The sequence below is a fragment of the Juglans microcarpa x Juglans regia genome, chromosome 6S (assembly GCF_004785595.1).
Source record: "Juglans microcarpa x Juglans regia isolate MS1-56 chromosome 6S, Jm3101_v1.0, whole genome shotgun sequence".
Classification (NCBI taxonomy): Eukaryota; Viridiplantae; Streptophyta; class Magnoliopsida; order Fagales; family Juglandaceae; genus Juglans; species Juglans microcarpa x Juglans regia.
In genome coordinates, this window is record NC_054605.1 from 19,189,722 (window position 1) to 19,211,834 (window position 22,113).

General features: G+C 32.9%; 1 protein-coding gene across 1 annotated transcript; it reads right to left on the bottom strand.

Moving 5' to 3' along the window:
- Positions 1–9,676: 9,676 nt before the first annotated feature.
- Positions 9,677–20,441, bottom strand: LOC121237533 (SNARE-interacting protein KEULE-like). The gene is made up of 21 exons (XM_041134307.1): positions 20,131–20,441; positions 19,458–19,516; positions 19,150–19,231; positions 17,877–17,955; positions 17,084–17,134; positions 16,894–16,990; positions 16,697–16,729; positions 15,978–16,103; positions 15,706–15,894; positions 15,499–15,582; positions 15,309–15,407; positions 15,142–15,218; positions 14,069–14,165; positions 13,092–13,217; positions 12,886–12,981; positions 12,655–12,774; positions 12,503–12,580; positions 11,251–11,441; positions 10,201–10,291; positions 10,028–10,117; positions 9,677–9,935 (listed from the first exon to the last, which is right to left on the bottom strand). Exons 1-21 carry the CDS (start codon positions 20,201–20,203, stop codon positions 9,882–9,884), a joined length of 1,992 nt encoding a protein of 663 aa, XP_040990241.1. The 5' UTR covers positions 20,204–20,441; the 3' UTR covers positions 9,677–9,881.
- Positions 20,442–22,113: the final 1,672 nt, after the last annotated feature.

Here is a 22,113-nt window from a genome sequence, read left to right on the forward strand (position 1 = left end):
ATAGAGACTTTCTCTTCTCCAAGCCATAGAAGCATAATAATTATGCAGATGACTTCTTACCAAACAAACAGCTTCTTTGTTTTGGTTTTGGTTTTGGTTTGGTAACCTTCAGGTTTTGTTTGTAACTACGGTTTTCTTCCGTTACAAGTAAAGGTTATCAATAAAATTGAAGTACTGTCTTTTTAAAAAAAAAAAAAAAAAACAAAGTGAAATAAAGTTGTGTTTGTATTTTTGTATTTTTTTTTCCTTTTCTTATCTGTAAACCTCATCAAAATTTCAAATTTACTAATTTTCAATAATCATCCAACGATTGTTTACCATCAACCATTTTCACAGCTAGTAAAGGAGTTGCCCATTTTTTTTTTTTGTGTGGGGGGGGGGGGGGGGGGGGGGGGGGGGGGGGGGGGGGGGGGGGGGGGGGGGTGTGTTGGGTTTAACTTTTTACTTTGCATCTTTTCATGGCAAAGGAGTGAAGATCCTAGTGCCAATTCACCATGTACCTCATAATACAAAAGTCCTAAAAGCAGTTCGAAATCTGCTCTGCTCTCTCTCTCTCTCTCTCAAGTCTCAGGGTTGCTTCAGAATCAAACCATTACACCTCCACAAACAGTTAAAAAGTGAAAAATCAAGTGGGTCATCCCTTTCTAATGAGTGAACTGAGTAGAAAAGTATTGATGAATTGAGTACTGTATTATTCACCGCCATCATTGGTTTAATTTCTCATTTTAGTGGGGAGAGAGAGTTTTTTGTCGGCAATACTTTTTATTAATGCCGACTGCCCACCAACTAACCCCCCTCTCTCTCTCTCTCTCTCTCTCTCTCTCTCTCGGTTGAGCTTTTCATCAGTATGGTCTAATTCACTCCACTCAATTTATTTTTTATTTTTTTTTTAATTTTTGGTGTTAAAGGGGAAAGAAATATCATGATTTGTATCGGACGACCCTGTCTTTATACAAGAATCTTCTCCATTCCAATGCTCTTCCCCCCATCATGCAACCTTTTTCTTTTTATCTTTTCTTTCTTCCATTCTAGCTAGACAGCTACTATAGCAAGATTATTGCGTTCACTTTCTCATTGTTTGTGGTAATTTAATCTTTCCGTTAATGCTCTAGTAATTAACACTTGGTTGACTGTCGGGGGAATGATCTAAGCGATTGAAATGATGTTAAAAAAAAAAAATGATAAATATTTTAGCCACTAATAAATATATAAAAATAAGTTTATAAATTGATTAAATTATAAAATAGATGTATTATATAAAAAAATTAATCCAAACTCCTGTAATGGAAAATCGGTACACGCAATTCTTAACAGATAGATATATATACAAAAAACCTAAAAACAAAAAGGAAACGTGATCTTATGTTGCATAGAAAAATGTAAAAAATTATATATGAACTAACCTTGTCATAGCCAAGATTGTCGATGGACCACGGCTTTTTGGGTCAACTCATTTTGTTTTTTTCGCAAATCACTGACAAATAGCTATGGAAAATGATACAGTCTACGTTGCTTTCACTGTTGTTTCACATGGAACACTCATTTTTTGCTTATTTATTTGTTAATTTTTTGAGTAAACTCGCGCCTTCTTAGAAATGCTGCCACAAGTCAATCCCGCTTTACGTATTTTTCACCAACCCAACTCGAGAATAACCCTAAATTCTTTCTGTGGTCCCTGTACGACGAGAATAATCCTTATAAATAAGTTGTAAATCGACGACTACTCATCTCTTCTAAGAGTAAATCTATTATCATTTTTTTTTTATCATCTTTTTATTTTCTTAAACATTATAAGATAATACATTTATAAATAAAATATAATAAATAATTTTTAATTATCTAATATTATATCATAAAATGATAAAAATTAAATAATGAATAACATTATTCTATCCCATCAAAAATCGATACGTTTTGTAATTTTTTTTCAAAGTCTTCGTATATTTTTTTTTCATGTTCGGAGAAGTTTAAAATGTGATAAAATAAAATGAATTGATCGAAATAACCAAGTTTGAAAGCAAACCATGTTGATTGTTCATCTGATGCTGGACTTCCAATCAGATTAACTGCCAACGTTGACGGTTTATCCGAACATTATTATTTATCTCTAACACCTTTAAACGCTTGATTGTATGACGGCTTGTCCGAAGATATGTTGTTTGTGTCACACTGCAAAACATTTTGTACCTAATATATTTAAGAACTGTCTGGTTTCATCTTCATCTTCACCTGTCGGACTAGGATTCAACCCCACAAACAATCATTTCCATTATGCCACCAATAATATTGTGAACATTTTACAAACTCAACCAATAGCATTCCTTTTTATTTTTAAAATATCTAATTTCATATGTTACATCAAATTATAAATATTTTTTTATTATAAATTAGATTTATTGTATTACATAAAGTCAGATTTATTATTTTTTTTCTTTTCTGAATAATGATATCTACATAATATTTTTTACAATACATTTCATAATTATGTTTTAAAATAAATATATTTTTATAAAATGATGTTATTTTTATGAAATATATTATAAATATATTATTTATTTTTAAAAATAATAATTATATAAAGTATCGTGTGTGTTTATAGTTTATAGTCTCTATTTTTTTTTTTATTAGTGATAATTTTCTTCAATTAAAAAATAATAACTTAATTAAGTTAGTAATTGATTGGTTTCGTAAACAGTGCTCCTTGAACTTTGAAGCAAACCTCATGATAGCCTTCTCCGATAGGAGAGTAATTGGTTTCGGTAGATATGCGGCACGTGTCGAAATCATAGCCTTTAAAAGTAACATCCGTACTTATATGGAGCCCACCCGCAACGAAATAATTGTATGTCAGAATCTCAGATATATGAAATCACAATACGGGGCCTACGTATTGGTCATTATTCTAAGTGTGGACCCCAGTGCGGGACCGCCCTACGACGAAACGGACTTCCAATGATTTGACCCGCTGCTCCGATTCTTCCCCGATTGTTTTATTTCTTATTTTATTTTTTAGTTTTTTTTTAACTTTAAGAAAATATTTTTTAATAACATTATAATTTTTTTAAAATATTTAAAAGTATTAAAAAATGACGTGAAATTTTTTTTGTAAAGATTACTTTTTTTCAAGTTATTTTTTTAACACTTTTAAATATTTAAAAAAAAATAAATTCACAATATTATTAATAATATTTTCTTAATCACTAAGATTAAAAAAAAAAAACATCGAGAAAACTTAACGGGAGTCCAAAACAGATTCCCTAGCATTTTTCTACTATTTTTATCATGAGAAATTATTTATGCGAAAACACAAGATAATATAAAAAAGAAAAATTATATTCACTATATTATTATACTATTTTTATCTTATTAAGTAAGATGTGATACATTTATAACCATTAAATGATTATTTATTAAATATTTATTTATCATCTAATTGTGTTGAATGTGTCACATCTTACTTAATAAGATAAAAGTATGGTGTATAACATTACACATCTTGTATAGTAGGATGAAAGTAAGATGATAGTATGATATTCATTTTTATATTTATTTACTTTTTTCAATGAAAATTCGCGACACTTTAACACTTTACGAATGTAATACATCAAAATCCATCACAACTTATCGTATTATGTCAAGTTAGATCAGAATTAGATACGAGTGCATCTTAATTTAATAGACTAATTTAAATTATCATGTTCTTTAACTCTAATAAATTAGTTTGTGTTGGCCTCATGCCAGACTTGAAAAGGTTTGAGAAAAATTATTATTATTGAATGTCGTGCGTCTAATTTCATGTTGAATCGGTTTTTATCGTATATGAATCAATCAATTATAACTTGAATCATTCAATTTTATGGGTTGAACATCTTAAACATATTTTAATTTCCTTTTGGATTTGTATTCACCGTCCAAATTGTATAATAAAAAAATTATAATCCAACACCTTCACCATGTAATACAATATGACCCATTCGTATAAATTATTTATTATAAGTATTTTTTTTAATTAATATAAATAGAATATATTTTGTGAGTCGACTTATATAATATCGAGATTGACATAACATATCAGACTTTTATATAATAAAAATGATAGACTAACAACTTGTTAATAATTTGATCATAATTATGGATTAAAATAATATATTTTGTAAACTTAGAATTTGACTTTTATTTTAATTTGATATTTATAAATATTATTTTATTAAAAATTATAAATAAAGTGTGATTGGGTTGTATCACCACTCTTGATATAATATGAAAATAAATGTTTTTAAAAAATATATATATTAGTATGAAAGATGAAAGCAACTAGAGGCAGGTCCAGCCGGCTGAGTGAGTAACCTTGGAACTGCCAACGTCCTTTTGACCAAAGAAAGACTGGGTCAGCTCTTGTTAACGTCGATGTCCCTACACTGGCTACACATGACGCAAAACTTTCTTTCATGCTGATGTCATGTTCTGTATCTAAATTCTTTTTTTGTTCCTTGAGATTTTAATGAGTCCTTTTTATGGAATATTCGTTAAATTTAAATAAGAAAAGTGTTACCTACACAAATAGAGAATATAAAAATAATTCTATAAATTTATATATATTGTATCAAATCATATCAATATGTGGGTTTATTTTTTTGTAATCTTTTTATAATTAAAGTATTTTTAAAATTAAAATAATACAAAAAGAATGTTAATTTACTTTTAGACCATTGAAACTTTTTTAAATGAATGAAACTATTGTTTATATTTTTTAATTGTATAGTTTTTCATGTCATTTACTACTTTAATTTTGTGAGTTTTGAATTATTTATTAAAGATATATATTGAATGATAAGGATCTGTAGTATATATGATCTCAGATAATGAAAAGTTCTTACTCTTTATAATATTTTAATAAAAAATTAATTATATAATTATATAATTAATTAGTTCTTTTGAAATATAGGCTCATGTGTAACTTGAACCTCTATTGGAGCTTTACACATGAGCCTATATTAATTAATTTACAATCTATCTGTAAACGAGGTCGTGAAACAACTGAGCATGTTCTTTGGGATTGTGATGTTGCTAAGGATGTCTGGAGTCAAGGATGCAAGAGGATTCAGAATATGTGTCAGGCCACATGAGTTCTTTCTTAGAATTATGGAGTCATATGCTTAAGAATCTACAGCAGGATGAATTAGATGAAACTGCTGTGATTGCTTGATTGATCTAGTTCAGAAGGAACAACTTGATTCATGGGAAAAGTTTCTCTCATCCAGATTCTCTCATCAATACAGCAATAAAGGAGATCCAAAGCTTTCAGCAAAGTCAAGAAAGGCAGCATAAGGAAAGTAATATGGGTAGAGAATCATGCTGTTTATGGAAAAAACATCAGGACGGCATCTACAAGCTGAACTAGGATGATGTCATAGACAAAGCTGCTGGAAAAATTGGCATAGGTGTTATTATTAGGAACTCTTATGGCAATGTCATTGGGACACTAAGATCTCCACGTTCCTTATCTGCTACTCTATTCACTACAGAATCATATACTCTGATGCTAACTGTAATTTTTTGTCAACATATGGGCATTAAAGAAGTTGTTATGGAAGGTAATGCTCTCCAAGTGGTTAACAATCTTAGTAAGACTACTGAGGATTGGAGTCACGGGGTCTGCTGATTGATGATGCTAAAAAGATTCTCAATTCTTATGTTGTTTGGTCTGCTAATCATGTAAAGAGAGGAGGTGCCAATAAAGCTGCTCATTAATTAGCTCGTAATGCACTGATGTTGCATGAAGACTTGTATGATTTGGAAGACATTCCGACTTGTATTTAGTCCATTGTATTCAGTGAGATGATGTAAGTCACTTGATTTAGCAATAAAACCTTATTTTTTTCAAAAAAAAAAAAGATAGTATCATCGGCTATTCAAACTATAAATGGGTAGCACTCCGAGGTGTGGTTTGCTTGTCTTTTGCGCCGTTACAATGTTTATGTCAACTTTAGAGGGATGAATTATAATTTTTATTGGTTTTATGGGTTTTTTGCCAAAATGGACAAGTTGAGAGGTAATAGTAAATCAGTTATTTATATACATTCGTTAGATATAACCAGCGTGCATTCGTCCATGCCATGTTAAACGCATATTATTATTATTTTATTTAATTTATCTAAACACACATGTTCTCTCTCATCAGCGCTCTCTCTCTCTCATCAACTCTCTCTATCTCTCGCTCATTGGGTCATTTGGGTCGTCTCTCTCATCACCTCTCTCTCACAGCCCAGCAGTATTTTGAATTCGAGGGATTTGGGATGAGTAGTTTCCACATCAGCCCCGTTTGCACTAGATGCTTGCAACAAGCATTTTTCTAGTAAATTGAGTGACATTCTTAGATCTCATTTGTATAATGGAATTATTTCATCTCATTTCATCTTATCATTACAATTTTTCTAAATTTTCACACTAAATATAAACAATTAGACTTTTTCAATTTTCAAAATAATAATAGTATTAAAAAATAATATTCTAACAATGTTTTATTCAACTTTCAATTTTTATCTCAACTGATTTTATCTCAACTTATTATCCAAACAACATCTTAGTAAACATGATAAAAAAAATACCACCGAGAAAATGTCCACAATAGTCTACATAAAACTGTATGTTTAAATAAATTCTTAGTAAACAAAATATCGGTTTTCCTGACGTGCTGCATGCAATATTAGATGATAAATCACATATTGGTATGTAATGTGAGAATGAAAAGTAATATTTCTTTAATAATTTTATGATTTGGTTCATAATAAACAGTGGAATTAATAATTATAATTTAAATTATTCTGTCACCTGATGTTTTGTAGCAACTCAATGAATATGAACTACGTTAAAGAGACTTGTCATCATGGTGTTTAATTATGCTAAGCAACCTATGTAATTTGCCCAATCAGAACATTAATGAGAAGATTTAAGTTAAGAGAACTGGAACGTGTCGTCTTACATAGAAATGGTTGGGATCTCACGCGACAATACTCATATATAGCACAATGTGGATGGCCTAGAACTCATTTTTCATTGGACAGTGTTATGTTACGCTGAGCGTGCCCCTTTTTTTTTTTTCCTAATCAACCGCTGAGCGTGCTTGTTAGTGCAATTAATATAATTTTTTAAATATAAATATTTAAAAAACACACATTTATTAGTGGTAGATTTTTTTAAAATATTTAAATAGATAAAATACACTAATGGTCAAACTCACGAGGCAAACTAACATTTTCTTTTTTTCATGTCATTTCCATGAAAAACAAAAATCTCTCTCTTTTCTATTTCTTTCATAATAATAATATTATTAATTAATTTATTAATCAAGAAGTTTTTCAGGCGAAACATAGCTTTCACAAAAGAACGAACGAAATCATAGCTATGCCATTCTCTCCACTTATTAATCTAATCAATTATTAATTTAGAAATTAACTTTCTTAATCATGTTATTACTGACAATAATTGCATTATATATTGACAACACATCCAAGGTTGAAAAATAAAAATAAGAGGGATATATAATATTATCTTGTGCTTATTAGGAAGCAGCTCTAGTTGATTGGTTCAAGAAACTGGTCCAATGGTCATTGGTTACTCAAAATTAAATAATAATAATGCCATAAACGTGCAGGACCACAGTGTTCATTGTATGTTTAAAAGAAAAAATCTATTTGTAAGTCTGACATACCATACACCATCTTTCTTGTTATTTTTTTCTTTAATAAATATGTATTGTATGAATAATGAGTAAAAGAATTCAATTGTTTTAAGAAGAATAAAACTGAAAAAATTTAAAAAAATAAAAAAAAATTATAGTGTATAGTGTATAAGACTTATAAATATCAAAGCTATGTTTAAAATGGGTTCTGTTGGAAACTGTGTTTTTGTTTTAATTGGTCCTGTGGGGGCATTTGCCCTATTTACTCAATTCATTAATTTGACTGAGTACCAATGTTCTGATCTAACCAATTTTTTTTTTTTTTTTTAAAGAGAGTTCTGCCCTAACTTTTTAAGCAGTCATATGTGGTGCTTTGATTTTATTTATTTTTTCTTTATCAAAAGAAGATTGCTACATCTATAAAAATAATTATACAAAAATAATCTTATAAATTGATATGACTTTATCTGATTCGTTAGATCTACTTTAAAGTAAAAATAACTTTACAATTTGACAAATCACACCAAATTTTATCAATTTATAGAATTATTTTTGTGTAATCATTTATGATTAAAGTATTTCCCTTATCAAAATGCCTCAAAATTCAAGAATACCCTGTCCTTCTCAAGGTACCAGGTAGCTGCTCAAAAAGAATAGCAAAGCAACATTATTAAGATGGGATTTGGTGGGTGATTGATTGTATTTCCCAGTTTATTGAATTGCTTAGTATTCAAGAAATGGTGGGATTATTGTCAACCATTTTTTAAGGCATTCACATTAATAATTACATGATATTTAATTTTCAATAGTGTTCCAAGTTGGAAGGAAAACGTGTTCTTGCATTACACCTGACAAGACACAGGCATCGAGAAAGGTGACGGAAACGGTTCAAAGCGATAAAAAAATAGACAAATCAGAGACTATTGTATATTTTTTTTTTGGTTATAGTATTAAATTAGTTTTCATGTTCACCACTGGCATTTGCATTTTTTATAGCTGAATCAAATGGCAGCTTATGACCACTTTCGAACTAAAGAAATAAAAGCTGGAACCAATAAAGAAATAAGATGAACAAGATTGAGGCAAAAGCAATCGGAATACAACTACTACTGCCATTACCATGAATCTAAACCAGAAAGCTGAAGAAAGGTATAAACATTTCCACTACCGAACATGGTGAAGAAAAGTTGACTATATATTGTTTATTTGTATTAAATATGAATTTAGTAAATTTACTATGTTTCTCCTACCAAAACTTTCTTTCTTCTTTCTTCTTCCTTTAGAGAGAGAGAGAGAGAGAGAGAGAGTCTTTGCATCTCATGTCAAGTACACATTTTCACCCTAAAATGTCAAAACTTTTTATATTTTGCACTCTAAATTAACAAAACTGATCGTTAACATTGAAACTTACCGTTTGAATAGGAAAAAATATGAGAACAATATTCACCGAAATGGAAAGACAGACAGCAGCATTACATGGACTTTAAAAGAAGACCAACAACTTTGGGCCGAATTCCATTTGAAAAGACCCACCAAAGAATTGGACAGAGGCAGGCCCAGAAACTGTTATGATTTGAACGACCAATGCCACGTGTCTCTTAACCTACCCACCCTCGCTCAGACCATCCTCCCCCTCTACCTTCTCTTCAATTTCCCCATGTTCTCATTTTGCACGAATCATCTTAACATTGAAACTGAAGAGTGTAATGAAAATAGAGGGTTTCATAGCCAATAACCATATTTCAAGGGAAAAAACTGGGGCCTTTCCTGGCAGAAATTTGATTACTGTAACATGCAACATGAACTTCCATCACAAAGTATTGTTTTCTAGCAAGAAAATACTTTCCCTCAAAACTCCAAGCTACACTTTCTTGAGAAATATTCTTGAAACCAACCCTTCAGATTGAAACCTAAAGTGCAACTCCTCATATTAAAAACTCAAAAGAACTGCGGTAGATTTATACACGGTGATAAGATTGATATGCTTTCGATTTAACAAATTTACTTGGTTAATTTATTACACTGCGTTAAATCTAGTATTATACACACCTGTGAATCTGTGATGGCTCCACCACGTCAAAAGGCAAATGTTATATTGATTGTTAAAAAAATGGACATCAAGGAAATAATGCCTCTATGATTACAATTTGAGTTCGGGACCTGAGCAAAGCACATTCCAGGCCTCGTAAGCCACACGCATTTAGATCTGAAGATCATCTAATGAGATTTCATCTGTCATCAACATCTTCAATTTCTGCAATCAAATACAGCTTTTTTAAGGCACGGCTGATAAAAGGCAAAGGAGATGGGGATGGAACTGTTAGATTTCGAAGTAAAATTAATCACCGTAATAAATTGTGGAGGATCATCAAGACTTGATGAGCCTAAAACAACTTCCCTCTTCAATTTAGTTGTAAGCTTGTGGCAAACCCTAAGCTGAGGATGAGTATGTTTGTGAGTACAAATTCGCCAGAAAGGCAACAATCATAACTGTATAGAAAGGATTGAGGGTTTCATACCTCAGATCTAGTAGCCCCACCAATGATAAATACAAATATCCGTTGGCCCATCTTCTTAAAATCACCAGATGCATGTCGTAGTATTGAATCACTATGGACCAAAAAAAAATAAAACAAGCATTAGATTTACGAAAAATCATAACACGATAGAGGAGAGAAAAAAAGCTTCTCTCAAAATTTATTTCAACGTAAAACATTTTCCTAATTTAAAAATTTCTCATAGAAAACTTTAAAAAAAAAATTATTGGTTTATATATTTATTTATATGTTGTTGTTTGTTTGAAACTCTAAATCTTTTTGTTTTTGTTTTTTGAACTCTAAAAACTAATTTCTAGTTTTTGTTTTGCAAAAAACCTCTGTTGAAACTGATAGAACCTACAAGTTGGTACATACTTATGGTTGTGGTGGACGTGGTAGTACATGTGGTGTGGAGGGGGGAGGGAAGTGGTGGTGGTAAAAGTGCCGAGAAATACAGGGTGAGGAGGGAGACGGTGGTGGCCGTGCTGGAGAGATGGGTGGGGAATGCAGTTGTGATGCCAGGAGGGAGGGAGGGAGGTTGTCGTGATGGCAGAAAGGGGTGGAGGATGGGGAGCCACGCGTTTAGTGGTAGCACGTGTAACTTAGAGAAGATGGGGGCCGGGGGGGGGGGGGGGGGGGGGGGGTGCGTTGTGGTGGTAGTTGGGGTCGCACAGACAGAGGGGTAGGAGGGAGGGAGGGAGGGAGGGGGTGGGGAGTGGGCACATGCATGATCCAGAAAATGATTATATCCCTCTCTTTTGCATGAAAATTCTTTCTCTAACTAATTTTAATTGCACTATAACAAACTAGAACCTTGGTGTATGGCGATTTCAACAGTACCTAGCAGTCCTCTAAGCAACTATGGAGAAAATCTACGATAGCATAAACATTTAAGGTATTACTTCTGGTAAACAAGCAACAAAATGAACAACAGATATAAAAAAATCATGATAAAACCAATGGACTCAACTAACGCAGAAAATTATTGAGTTGAACAGACAGATCCATGTCAGAAAAGAATGGTGATAGCACCTTGAATACCCATCATCAGAGTTCCGAGGCCGAGCCCATGTAGGTGTCCGTTTTGATCTAATTGAATGAGCAGCTGGAGCTTGATTTACTGCTGCGGTGTGAGACGTCGCATGAAAAGTTTGACTTGGGTCATTCAAACATGGGTACTCATCTTTTGACAGTTCACCTTTGCTAAGTTTTTCAATGAGTTCCTGACAGATGTTAAGAATTTGAGTCAAGTTCCTTATAGCTTTAACCATAGCCACAAATTTACAAAATGATGAAGGGCTCATTTGGATAGTGAGATGAGATGAGTTGAGATGATTTGTGAATAGTAGTGAGATTATTAGTTGAAATGAGATGAGGTGAGATGGTTTTTGTATTCAAACGGGCCCTAAATCTATGGCAAAAGAACAAGGTCAACAACATATTAGTCACTTAGGTACACTGAAAGTTTATCCTAAAGGCCCTTTATCATTTCTTGAAATGCCGAGATAAACCCCAAGTAGCAAGCTAAGATTAACATACATGAATGCCAACACTAACAAAGGAAACAAAAACGTGTAACCCAATACAGAGTTTTCAGTTTATGATTCTAAATACTCTTTCCCATCCTTCATCTCATATATCAAACAGCATACTTACGGTTCCTTAAACCATATTCAGTCACCACCCCCAATCCCCCAAAAAGTGCAACCTAATTTTTAAAATTTTGAAAGTTTGGCAAAGCAGAGAAGCGAAAGCAAACCAATAAATTGCAGCCATCCAACTGGAAAGGAATCTTAAATATCCTCAAATCCTTGAGTCAGATCTGTCAGCTTAAGGATTTTGAACTTCATCAAGGGGTGCCCCTATCAACTTAAATTTAATATGAAGCTCCAAAACAATGGAAGCATGGTCATTAAAATAGGCCTCGAACAACTAATTTACTCGGTTTCCATTGTGTCCTAAAAATACACGTTAAACTTCAGAAAGACACAGCACAAAGAGTTAAATATCGAATTACTTTTAACCTTTTATTTGAAGTTGAGAAGCATCAACAGCTATTGAACTTTGGCTTCAATCAAGCCCGAAACAGATAGACATTAGAAAGCATCAGGAAAAGGATTGCAACATTGTAAACATGTAATCTACGAAGCACTAACTAAAACCAAATTACATGCAACATATACAGCTATTGGCGAAAAACTTTTGGAGGTTGTAGCCTTGTAGGCTCAGTTGCATTAAATAATACTGTTGAAGCAAAAAGTAAATGACCCTGCCTTTACTGTACCTCAATCATAGGGTAAAAGCGTGATAGCTGCCATGTTTCTTCTTCACCAGTACGTTCTTTCCTAGCTGCACGTTTCTTCTGAAAGTTGAATAGTTTCTTTTAGTTGTAAATCACCGATCAAGCCACCTACGAAACTAGAATAATGCAATTACCTTGTGAATATCGAACTTTAAAGAGAAAGCTCCAGTTGTGCTTTTTTTGGTATCAGAGGATCCACCCAGTATCCTCAGAGTATGAACGGCATTCATATCTTCAGGTGGTAACTTTGCTAACTGAAAGAAGTTAACATATAAAATTAAGACAGCATGCATAAGAGACATCATCAAAACTGACAATAAGATCACCGACAAAGAGTAAGAACAGATGGCAGTTCAGTTACCAACCTTCATTATATTGAGACCCTTCTCACCCTCAAATTTCTCAGGATAAATAGCTGCAAGAATCATCAACAAGCGCAACTTATTTTCATGAGTTGTATCCTGCAAAAGAGTTGTAGATCGATTCTAAAACTCACATTGACAAGGAGAAAGGCTCGCCAACTTTTTTTATAAGGGTATGGTACAACCACTTACTCTCTACACTTGCATACCTCTTTTGTGGTCAAGAATTTGATTACATCTTTTATTCCCGCATCTCCAAAAACTAGATCCTGCTCCAGCTGCCCAAGTTCCCGAAGCCCAGATTCCCTGATAGTTCTGTTGATTTTTCCTGCAATCTAGATAATACAACCAAATCAAGATGAAACTGTGGCTCCTGTACTCATAAGTCAACAGCTAGAAAAACATTGAAATCATTGGATATTCTTAATTCAAGACAAGTTTTATTCTTCAAAAAAATTTAAGCTAGTAGTTTTTGGTCCTCCCTTGGTCAAGGAAAACAATTAGGCTTGAAAAAGAATTGATCAGGGACTGCTCTTAGCATGGTGAGGGGGAAGAGAGAGAGCTTGCAATGTCATAAATTGTTGACGAATACCTACCACATACTTTATTTTGTAAGTAATAAAAACTTCAATAGAAAGCACAAAAGGCTCAATCCCTGGATATGACTATGAATGGAGTGTGGATAACAAAATAAAATAAAGGTCAAAAGAATTCAGGGATCAGCACAAAGCCCTTTATGGTGGAAATGTATAATCTGCCTAAACAACATCCAGTAAAGTTTCCACAACATACATTGACACCTGAGGGTTTAAGGAAAAGCAAAACGACCACAGAATACTTGGTAGAGTTCAAGGGAGTTTTCTTTTATTGTTCTTATTATTATTATTATTATTATTATTATTATTATTGTGGGTTTGGTGGGGGGGAATACTTAAATGAATGTTAGCACAGGAAAGCAACATTAATAATCTAAGAGGTGGCATGATAAGAAGGAAAAATGACAATAGCGTCTGCAATGGTTGTACTTGCTAATGGTCAAAGGAGTGATTTAACTGAAGCCCAAGCACTACTAGTGGTCAAATGAACATGGTTCAAGACAAGAACAAACAAGTATAAAAAGAGATGTGACATTTTTCATCATGTTAAAATTATCTATTATTAAAAAAATGTTAGGCAAGACACTAACCTCTACATGGAGCGAGAGCTTGTCAATTTGTTCACTATACTGTGGTAATGCTTGAACCATCTTTTGCAATTCCCGTGTAGACAATTCACCTCCATCCCTATACAAAACACAATTTTCAAGGTGAGCAAATACCATGATAGTCATTATAACAGACGCATAAGATTCAAAGGTTGACTAGAAATTATAAAATACAAAGCTCATACTGGCACATCTTTATTTGAGTCCAAACATGGAAATGAGGCTAAAAGTTTATATTAATGCCCAAGGACTTGATGGTCAAACGACAAAAGAGGAAGGAAAAAAGCATACTTTATATACGTGTAAAAACTAAAAGTCAGAGATTCCAAGAATGACTAAAACTTCTAAAAGCTCATATCTTTCACCTGAAACGTGAAGTGAGCAATCCCATTTTTCACCTTCAATTGGTCAAAATATGTGGAATTTCTTACTTTGCTTGTAAATGGATGGAATTGCAGGTTACCCAATACCCAGGCAAAGGCAATAACATATAATACGCTCCACAAACAAATATGGACCAAGGAAGATGATTAATTCAAAGATTTTTTTATGGGATAAGTAACTCAAAGATTTTCTTCTAAGCTGTTAACACATATTTTCAGCCGTAGCAATTTTGCCCAGAAATGATGAGTAATAATACTCTCACCTTCCCTCCTTATTGCTCATAATAAGTAACCAATCTTCACTCACGCCTGTTAGGTTAATAATTTTTATAACCCACCATTGAGAAGCTATTTTCATAAACAGCAAATGTGGGAAAACTTTTTAATAAAAAAAAAAATGAGACACCCCATAAAAGAAAGCAAGACACTCGTTATGAATGGGAGAATAAAACTCAAAGTTGACAACCTCAAGCATACAGGTACACCTTAGAGAATTAAACTACAAATTATAGACTCATGAGATGTTATGCAGTTAAAATCCACAATCTCATGTAATTGCTCCATCTAGACAAGCAAATTACCCGTACTTAGCCAAATTTTTTGCTATAACAATTGCACAATTGGATACTCATTAGACAAGAACACATATTTGATGGGTAAAATTTAATCAACCTTGAACCATGCTGGATCTGTGCAGCTTTATTCTTTGAAATGAAGCTGGTCATCTTCTCATGCAACCTCTCACTAGCCTGAGAAGATCATTGGTTCAATACACATTCGTAAAGATCAATTTAGATTTATCTATACATAGAGAAAGAAGTTGTAAACATGAGAAATACATCTGCTATATGTGCATGTCGAAGCTCGAGCCAGACAGGATCGTGATCCTCCAAAAGAACCTCTTTTTTCTCAGGTGGACCTCCGGTTTTGCTAGGAACCTAAACAATACAATCCATTGATGTACAGTGTCTTTTTGATACAGCAGACGATTTTTAGAACATTAATAAATTTTAAAATGGCAGAACTGACCTCGTGCACATATTTATTTCCCTCCAAGTTCAGTAAATCATGGCACATGGCATCATATGTCCATTCATGAATGATAGGAGCAATCTAGAAATTCAAACAATATTAATCATAAACAATTTTTTTTATAAGTAATATTAATGATGAACAATATAGACACTGTGTTGTAAGCCAATTTTAAACTCATAACCAACACAGGCACCTAGAAACCTGATCTACAGATCTGTCAAGAATGAGCAACTCGCATGTTTCTGTCTTGGGAAAGTTAGGAAGTGATTTATATTTCATAAGACAGTCCCAAACACCAGCAGCAAGCTTGGTAGGAATTAGATCATGGAAGGTTGTCATTGTAGTTGCATCAAGTGACTTGGCAGCACGATAACGCACATTAGGAAATTCCTGATAGAATTAGAGATAAAAGCATGCTTCAGAAAATTTTCAATACGTTCAAATTAAATTCAGACATAAGAATATGGAAATACCCTTAATGAAGCAAAAACTGTAGCAATGCGGTTAGCCATCACATTCAAACACACAACACCGTTCCGAGTATTCTCTTCATCTCCAAAAAGTTCCTCTAAAGCCTTCTCATTATTGGTGATAAAACCCTGTGAAGATGACAACAAAGAAAGATCATGACAATAATAACATGTTATCATCAGTTTGCACACCCTTTTATACTAGAAAAAGTCCTGTTACGAATTCAACTATACAACCCTTCTATTAAGACTTCAGCAACGTCCTTATCCCCTCACAACAATTTACCCCTATTTTGAAAATGCAGAGAACTCTCAAATCCCCATCAAGGCCTTTATTTGAAGTCATTTAACAATAATCCTCATTACTCGCATCACTGTCAAAAAGAATTTACCCCTTTTATAATTGGTATCTAGACAGTTTAAAATTGGAGTGCAGCAAACTACAGATACATTTAGCACACAAAGCATATTCAAATATGCAGCCGACAAATACAAGTACATTAATACAACACGCGTTGCCAGCAACAATAGTTGGTAAATATCACCAAAAAGATATGAGCATCAGCTATACTGAATCTATAAGAAGATAAAGCATATAATCTACACCAAATTCACACTATCTATATTATTGTTTTTTTTATCGGTAAAATTAATTGAAAAAATATATATATATATATTATTGGTATGGTATTCAACTTGTTGACCGAAGTAGCATCAGATACCTGGCTGTCTATGGCAAAGTACTCCAAATTCATCTGCATTTCTCACCCACAGGAGAAATATATCAATATCCAACTATTAAGATTACGATCAACAATGGAGGAAAATGGAAAGGAAGTAAATAGCTGAAATATGAAAGCATTTCAGCACAAATATCACTTCAAGGAAGAATTATTTTCCAAACAAATAGAACTATTACCTCTTTCAATGCCACTATACGAGGTAAAACAGTTGTATCCTTCTTGATGTGATTAACCAGTTCTCTTGAAATAGGAGAACTGAAGAAAACAAATGCCCTTCACAAATACAAAGGAAATAATTTAGAAAACCACAACAAAATCAAACTTCTGTACAAACAAAAATAGGAAAATTAAAGATCCTTCGCATACTTCCTGTACAATGGCGTTCTTCCAGACATATCTGACAAGAACATTATAACACTGCAAAATTCAAAAGAGAGAGAGAGAGAGAGAGAGTAAGAAAGGTCCTATCTATGCTCCTGTGCTATGAAACACAACAGCCTGTTTAAATTCACATGACAGAGAGTGGCAGGGTACTCCACAAAAAGAATTCCAGTACTTGCACGCAGAATACAAATGTGCTGTGAACCCATATGCATGTGACCCAGACACACAGAGACAAAGAGAAGTATTAATGATAGCATAGGCATGATATAGCAAATATCAAAAAAGTTAGTTGCAGTATTACTGGTACCATTACTGAAATGCAGCAGAAGTTGTTGATCCAGTCACATGGGATGAAAAACTTCAATACTCCATTTATTGTAAAATAACTGTCCTCTATGCAGAAATTATGGAACATAGAAGTAGCTATGCATAAGCCAGGGTAATTCCGGCTTTCACAACGCTTGAAACTAGATCAACTAAAAAACAAATGCAATCAAAAGGCACTACAGTCACCCACATGGGATTATAAAGAAAAATCCTTTCCATTATAACCGTAAAGAAATAAAGACAAAAACTCTTAAGTTAAATTCAACAATACAACTTTTTTATTTATGTAATAAAAAATTTCATGACTAAAGTGACTAAAGTATTGTAAAAAAAGACTGTAAAAATGAAAACCAAGAGTTCCTCAACCAACCAGAAGTATAATGTATGTAATTCTGCTCATTTATCACTACGAGTATCTACAACCAGTTACCAAAAGGAGAATAATTACTTCTCTTTGGATGGCTGGATGAAGTATATGGCATCCATAGAGGGTAATGGCTGCCTCCGCCTGTATATGTCTTCAACCACTGCAGGAAAATTGAAACCTCATGAATTCAGGGCTACTAAACCAATAAATCAGATAAAATGAAAAACATGTTCAAACGTAATTTCCCAATTGGATCATCCTTCACCTCTACAAACTTTTGTTTTTCTACAAACAAGTATAAATATACAGAACATTTATTTTATTGGTGAATAAATATATATAATGCTTAAGAAAACATAATAAAAAGGAATTATGTTGCTTGGCCACACCTCAAACAGGAATTGAATTGACTCAGACCCTCCCTCATACAGTATACTGTTGAAAAAAATATTCCAGTAATCTACGACATTTAAGAATCAAAGGTGATGGCCATGACCAATAAGACAAGGGTACTAGGAATAAAAGATTGATCATATAACCACTGCTAATTACCACAAGCTCCTCCCCTTGATGAGACAACTAGAAATAAAAGAAATCATTTTCTTCTGAACAAAATTCTGACCATCACACTTAGTGTCATATATTTTCTCCATAGCTGATCCCATGCCAAAATAAAAGAGCATTGCAGGAGGTTGATGGGTGTGAAATGGACAGAATCATGTATTATAATATCAGATATCTGTTAGAGTAGAAAAAAAGTTCCATGGAAACAATTATTTATCTCTAATCAGAGTTGTGTGGGCATTTTGGGAGAGAAGTGACAAGAAGATATTGGAAGTCCGATATCTATTCAAAATGTAAGGGATTCATATAGCCAACTCCAATTAGCTAGAATTTAGGTTAAGTTGAATTCATTTGAGATGTAAATTCCACATCAGAAATGGACGATTTTGCATTAGAAGCATCATAACCCTCCAACTTAAATTGGATATGAAGTAGCATGACTTCTGTGTATTCTAGACAATCATGACTAGGTGTTGCTCTGGTATATGTCCCATGTACTTGGGCTATGCCTATTCTATCAATAAAGTTTGTATACTGATAAAAAAAAAGCCCTCCAGCATAAATAGAAAATGTGATGACGATTGATATGAAGTAGCATGCAGCACCACATTCTGCAGTCACCTAAAATGTAGCTTGACAGATGACTATGAGAACAGTGACAGAAAATATCACATGGATAAATCATTTCCTCCCAGCAAATGATAACATGGCATGGACTGGGCAAAGCAAAAATGAACATCAGTGAAAAAAAAAAAAAAAACCATTCAGAAGATGTCCCTATGATTCTTACATGAAACACCTTCGTCTGTGATATCAGCCATCTTGCACGAGTAAGACACTACCTTGACAGTGAGTTTGTCCATAATAAGTACCTAGAGGAAACAGGTAAAGGCCAGACAATTAAAAAACGATTCACTAGTATTCATACAATCTTATATGGCGCACATGGGATATAAAAAGGATGGAGAGTATTCATGATGCTGTAAAATAACACGCATTTTTTTCGATCGAGAAAAACACTAATGGTCTGAAATTGACAGCTTACCAAAAAAATCTCTAATGTACCAAAAAGTTAGAACTACTACAAGCTGCATGTACCTTCCAAGTTGATTTCGAATCGCCTGTTTTGGTTGACTGTAGCATTTCATGCAATAATCCTGCACATAAATAGTATTTGAATTTAAAAAATAAATAAGTTCAAGGCAATTACTGGGCAATCAATCAACAATTTGGCCCAGCCTATATCTTATAAACTCGGAAGGTCTGTGTGTGTGCGTGTGTGCGTGTGAGAGAGAGAGAGAGAGAGAGAGAGAGTTAATAATCCATAATAACCAAATCAATTCAAATCCAGATAGGCTAAATAAAAGAAACAAAAACTCGGCTATAGAGTAGTTGACAACTTACATTCCCAACCGCAAGTAATATATGTGACCAACCAGAACAAAGTATTCAAAATCCGTATTTGTTAACAAAACGATGTAAGAAATAAACTAATAGCCTCGCTAATTAATTCCTAACTGAGTCCATCTACTATGAAAAACAAACCGCACGGAATGTAGAACTAACCAAGATAAAAAATTTCAATCTTTCTATTCTTTCTACGAATTAAGTCCAAATAATTTTTTTTTTTTTTATAAGTAAATCCAAATAAATAAATCACACATAAACCTACTACGAGTCGAGACAAATGATTAAACATCGACTCATATTAACAACAGGAAAGAAAATGGATTGATTCGGAATGGAAGAGAGCGGGAAACATGGCACTCACGATCACGGCTGACTTGTCTGAAATTCTTGTACTCGCCGCTATTCGACGAGGAATCGGAATCGGACATCGACATGATTCTCGAAGACTCGGATTCCCTCTCTTCTCCTTTTCTCCCAATTGATCGCTCGGAAACGGAAATCGGAGAGAGAAAGAGAGATCGTGAACTGGCCGAGGTCAGGGGCTAGACAGAGGGAAACCCAGGGGAAATAGAAGCTTGTATGTAGGGGGAGAGATTAGTATATATAATGATGATATTATTTAAAAGGAAAACTACACGCTTCACCTCTTTTACCCGTCTTCTTAATCAATGACCGTTACTTCACAAATCATGCAAATCATGTGTTGTTTAAATCATTTGACGCTAATTTATTTGGAACAATGTCTTTCTCGGTTCTCTAAACAAGAAAAAAACATCTTCCTCGGTTACTTATGAATCTATGATATTTTAGAGAAGTGTTACCGAAAAATAAATCGATAAATTAATTAAATTAGGTAAATTTATTTTTATAAAAAAAAAATTATGATTAAAATTTTTTCTATTTTTAAGCAACTCTGTGATTGAATTATAAACAATAATAAGATAAAAAATAAAAAATAAAAAATAAAGGATTATAAGAGCTGACGGAAGTGACCGGAGCTCGTCCAACGGCTGCGCGAGGAAACTCGCTAGAATTTTATTTTTGACTTCTGCGTTATGGTTTTATTTCTGCGGATTATAAGGAAAGGTCCTATTTGGTGTCTTCCACACGGCTCTGAGACCAGAGCTTACGAAATGGTCCGCCCAAAAGTACCAATTCCCGTTCCTCACGAAAAGTTGGCCTTCTCTCGTATTATAATATGAAATTTGCAGATTATAATTTATATAAAAAATAATAACCTTACAATTATTTTATAATTTTATATAAAATAGAAGATAATTTTATAATATTAAAATTTATTTTTAATAAAATGGCATGATTACATTAATTATTTTAATTATTATAAAAATAAATTATAAAATAATTATTAAGAGCCAAATATCAATGTGACCATCTATCAATGTGAACGTAATAATGTCTTAGCAGAAACATTTAAGAGCCAAATATCTCTAGAAGAATGTGTTAATAAAATGTCAAAAGTCAAGAGTCATATTACGTATAGTTATGGAGTACGTAAGTGTCGTGCAATTGTTTTAAAAAAAAATAGAATTTTTTATTAAAAAATTAATTTTTTTATATGAGTTCTGTATTTATTATTAAGTCAGTAACAACAATTCCAGCAGTTATAAAAGACAGATAAAGATGAGCACAAATCTAGTGATAAAGATAGAGGCTAGTTGTTATCTTATTTTATATTAGGATCAATCTAATCTTTGTATATGTAGATATAAGATTTATGTAACCGCTATAAACAATCCAATACGTGTATACTTCTCTTTATATAAATCAAGTATGCTCAAAGCAGCAAGCAGTTGCATTCCTTTTCAGCACTTGTTTATCAAATCTTTCATGGTATTAGAGACCTTCTTGGGTTAACACCTCTTTCGATCCAACCGTGTCTCCACATATGCAATCCACATTACTACTCTATTCATTGCACAAAATTTAGCCTCACTCATCTCCATAAAGTTGGACCACACCAATTATCTTCTCTAGTATCACAATTCACACTCGTATTTCGCAACCTTGATTTGTTTGGAATTGTTGATAGATCTGAATCTTTTCCTCTCAAGTTTCTATTTGATTCTAAAGGCAAGGAGAATCATGGCCTTGGTAGCAGCATAACTCTATTGAATTTGCATGCTTCTTTCTAATCTCCAAATTCCACTAATCTTTTTTCCTATTCTTTGGTGTGGAAATCTTGGAGCCCTCTCTCTTGTAACAAATCTAATTTTTCATGCAATGACAACACATAGAAATAGATTATCACTTTATTTGTAAAAAGGTTACTCAAAAAGATATAATTTTTCGATATTTGTCCACTTATGTTCAATTGGCCAATATA

Excerpts from the sequence above, each read along its gene's own strand:
- LOC121237533 (XM_041134307.1), bottom strand. The coding sequence starts at position 20,203 with ATGTCGATGTCCGATTCCGATTCCTCGTCGAATAGCGGCGAGTACAAG. Across the intron at positions 15,408-15,498 it reads GAAATAAATATGTGCACGAG|GTTCCTAGCAAAACCGGAGG; the intron begins GTCAGTTCTGCC and ends TGTATTGTTTAG. Across the intron at positions 11,442-12,502 it reads GCTTTTACCCTATGATTGAG|GAACTCATTGAAAAACTTAG; the intron begins GTACAGTAAAGG and ends AACATCTGTCAG.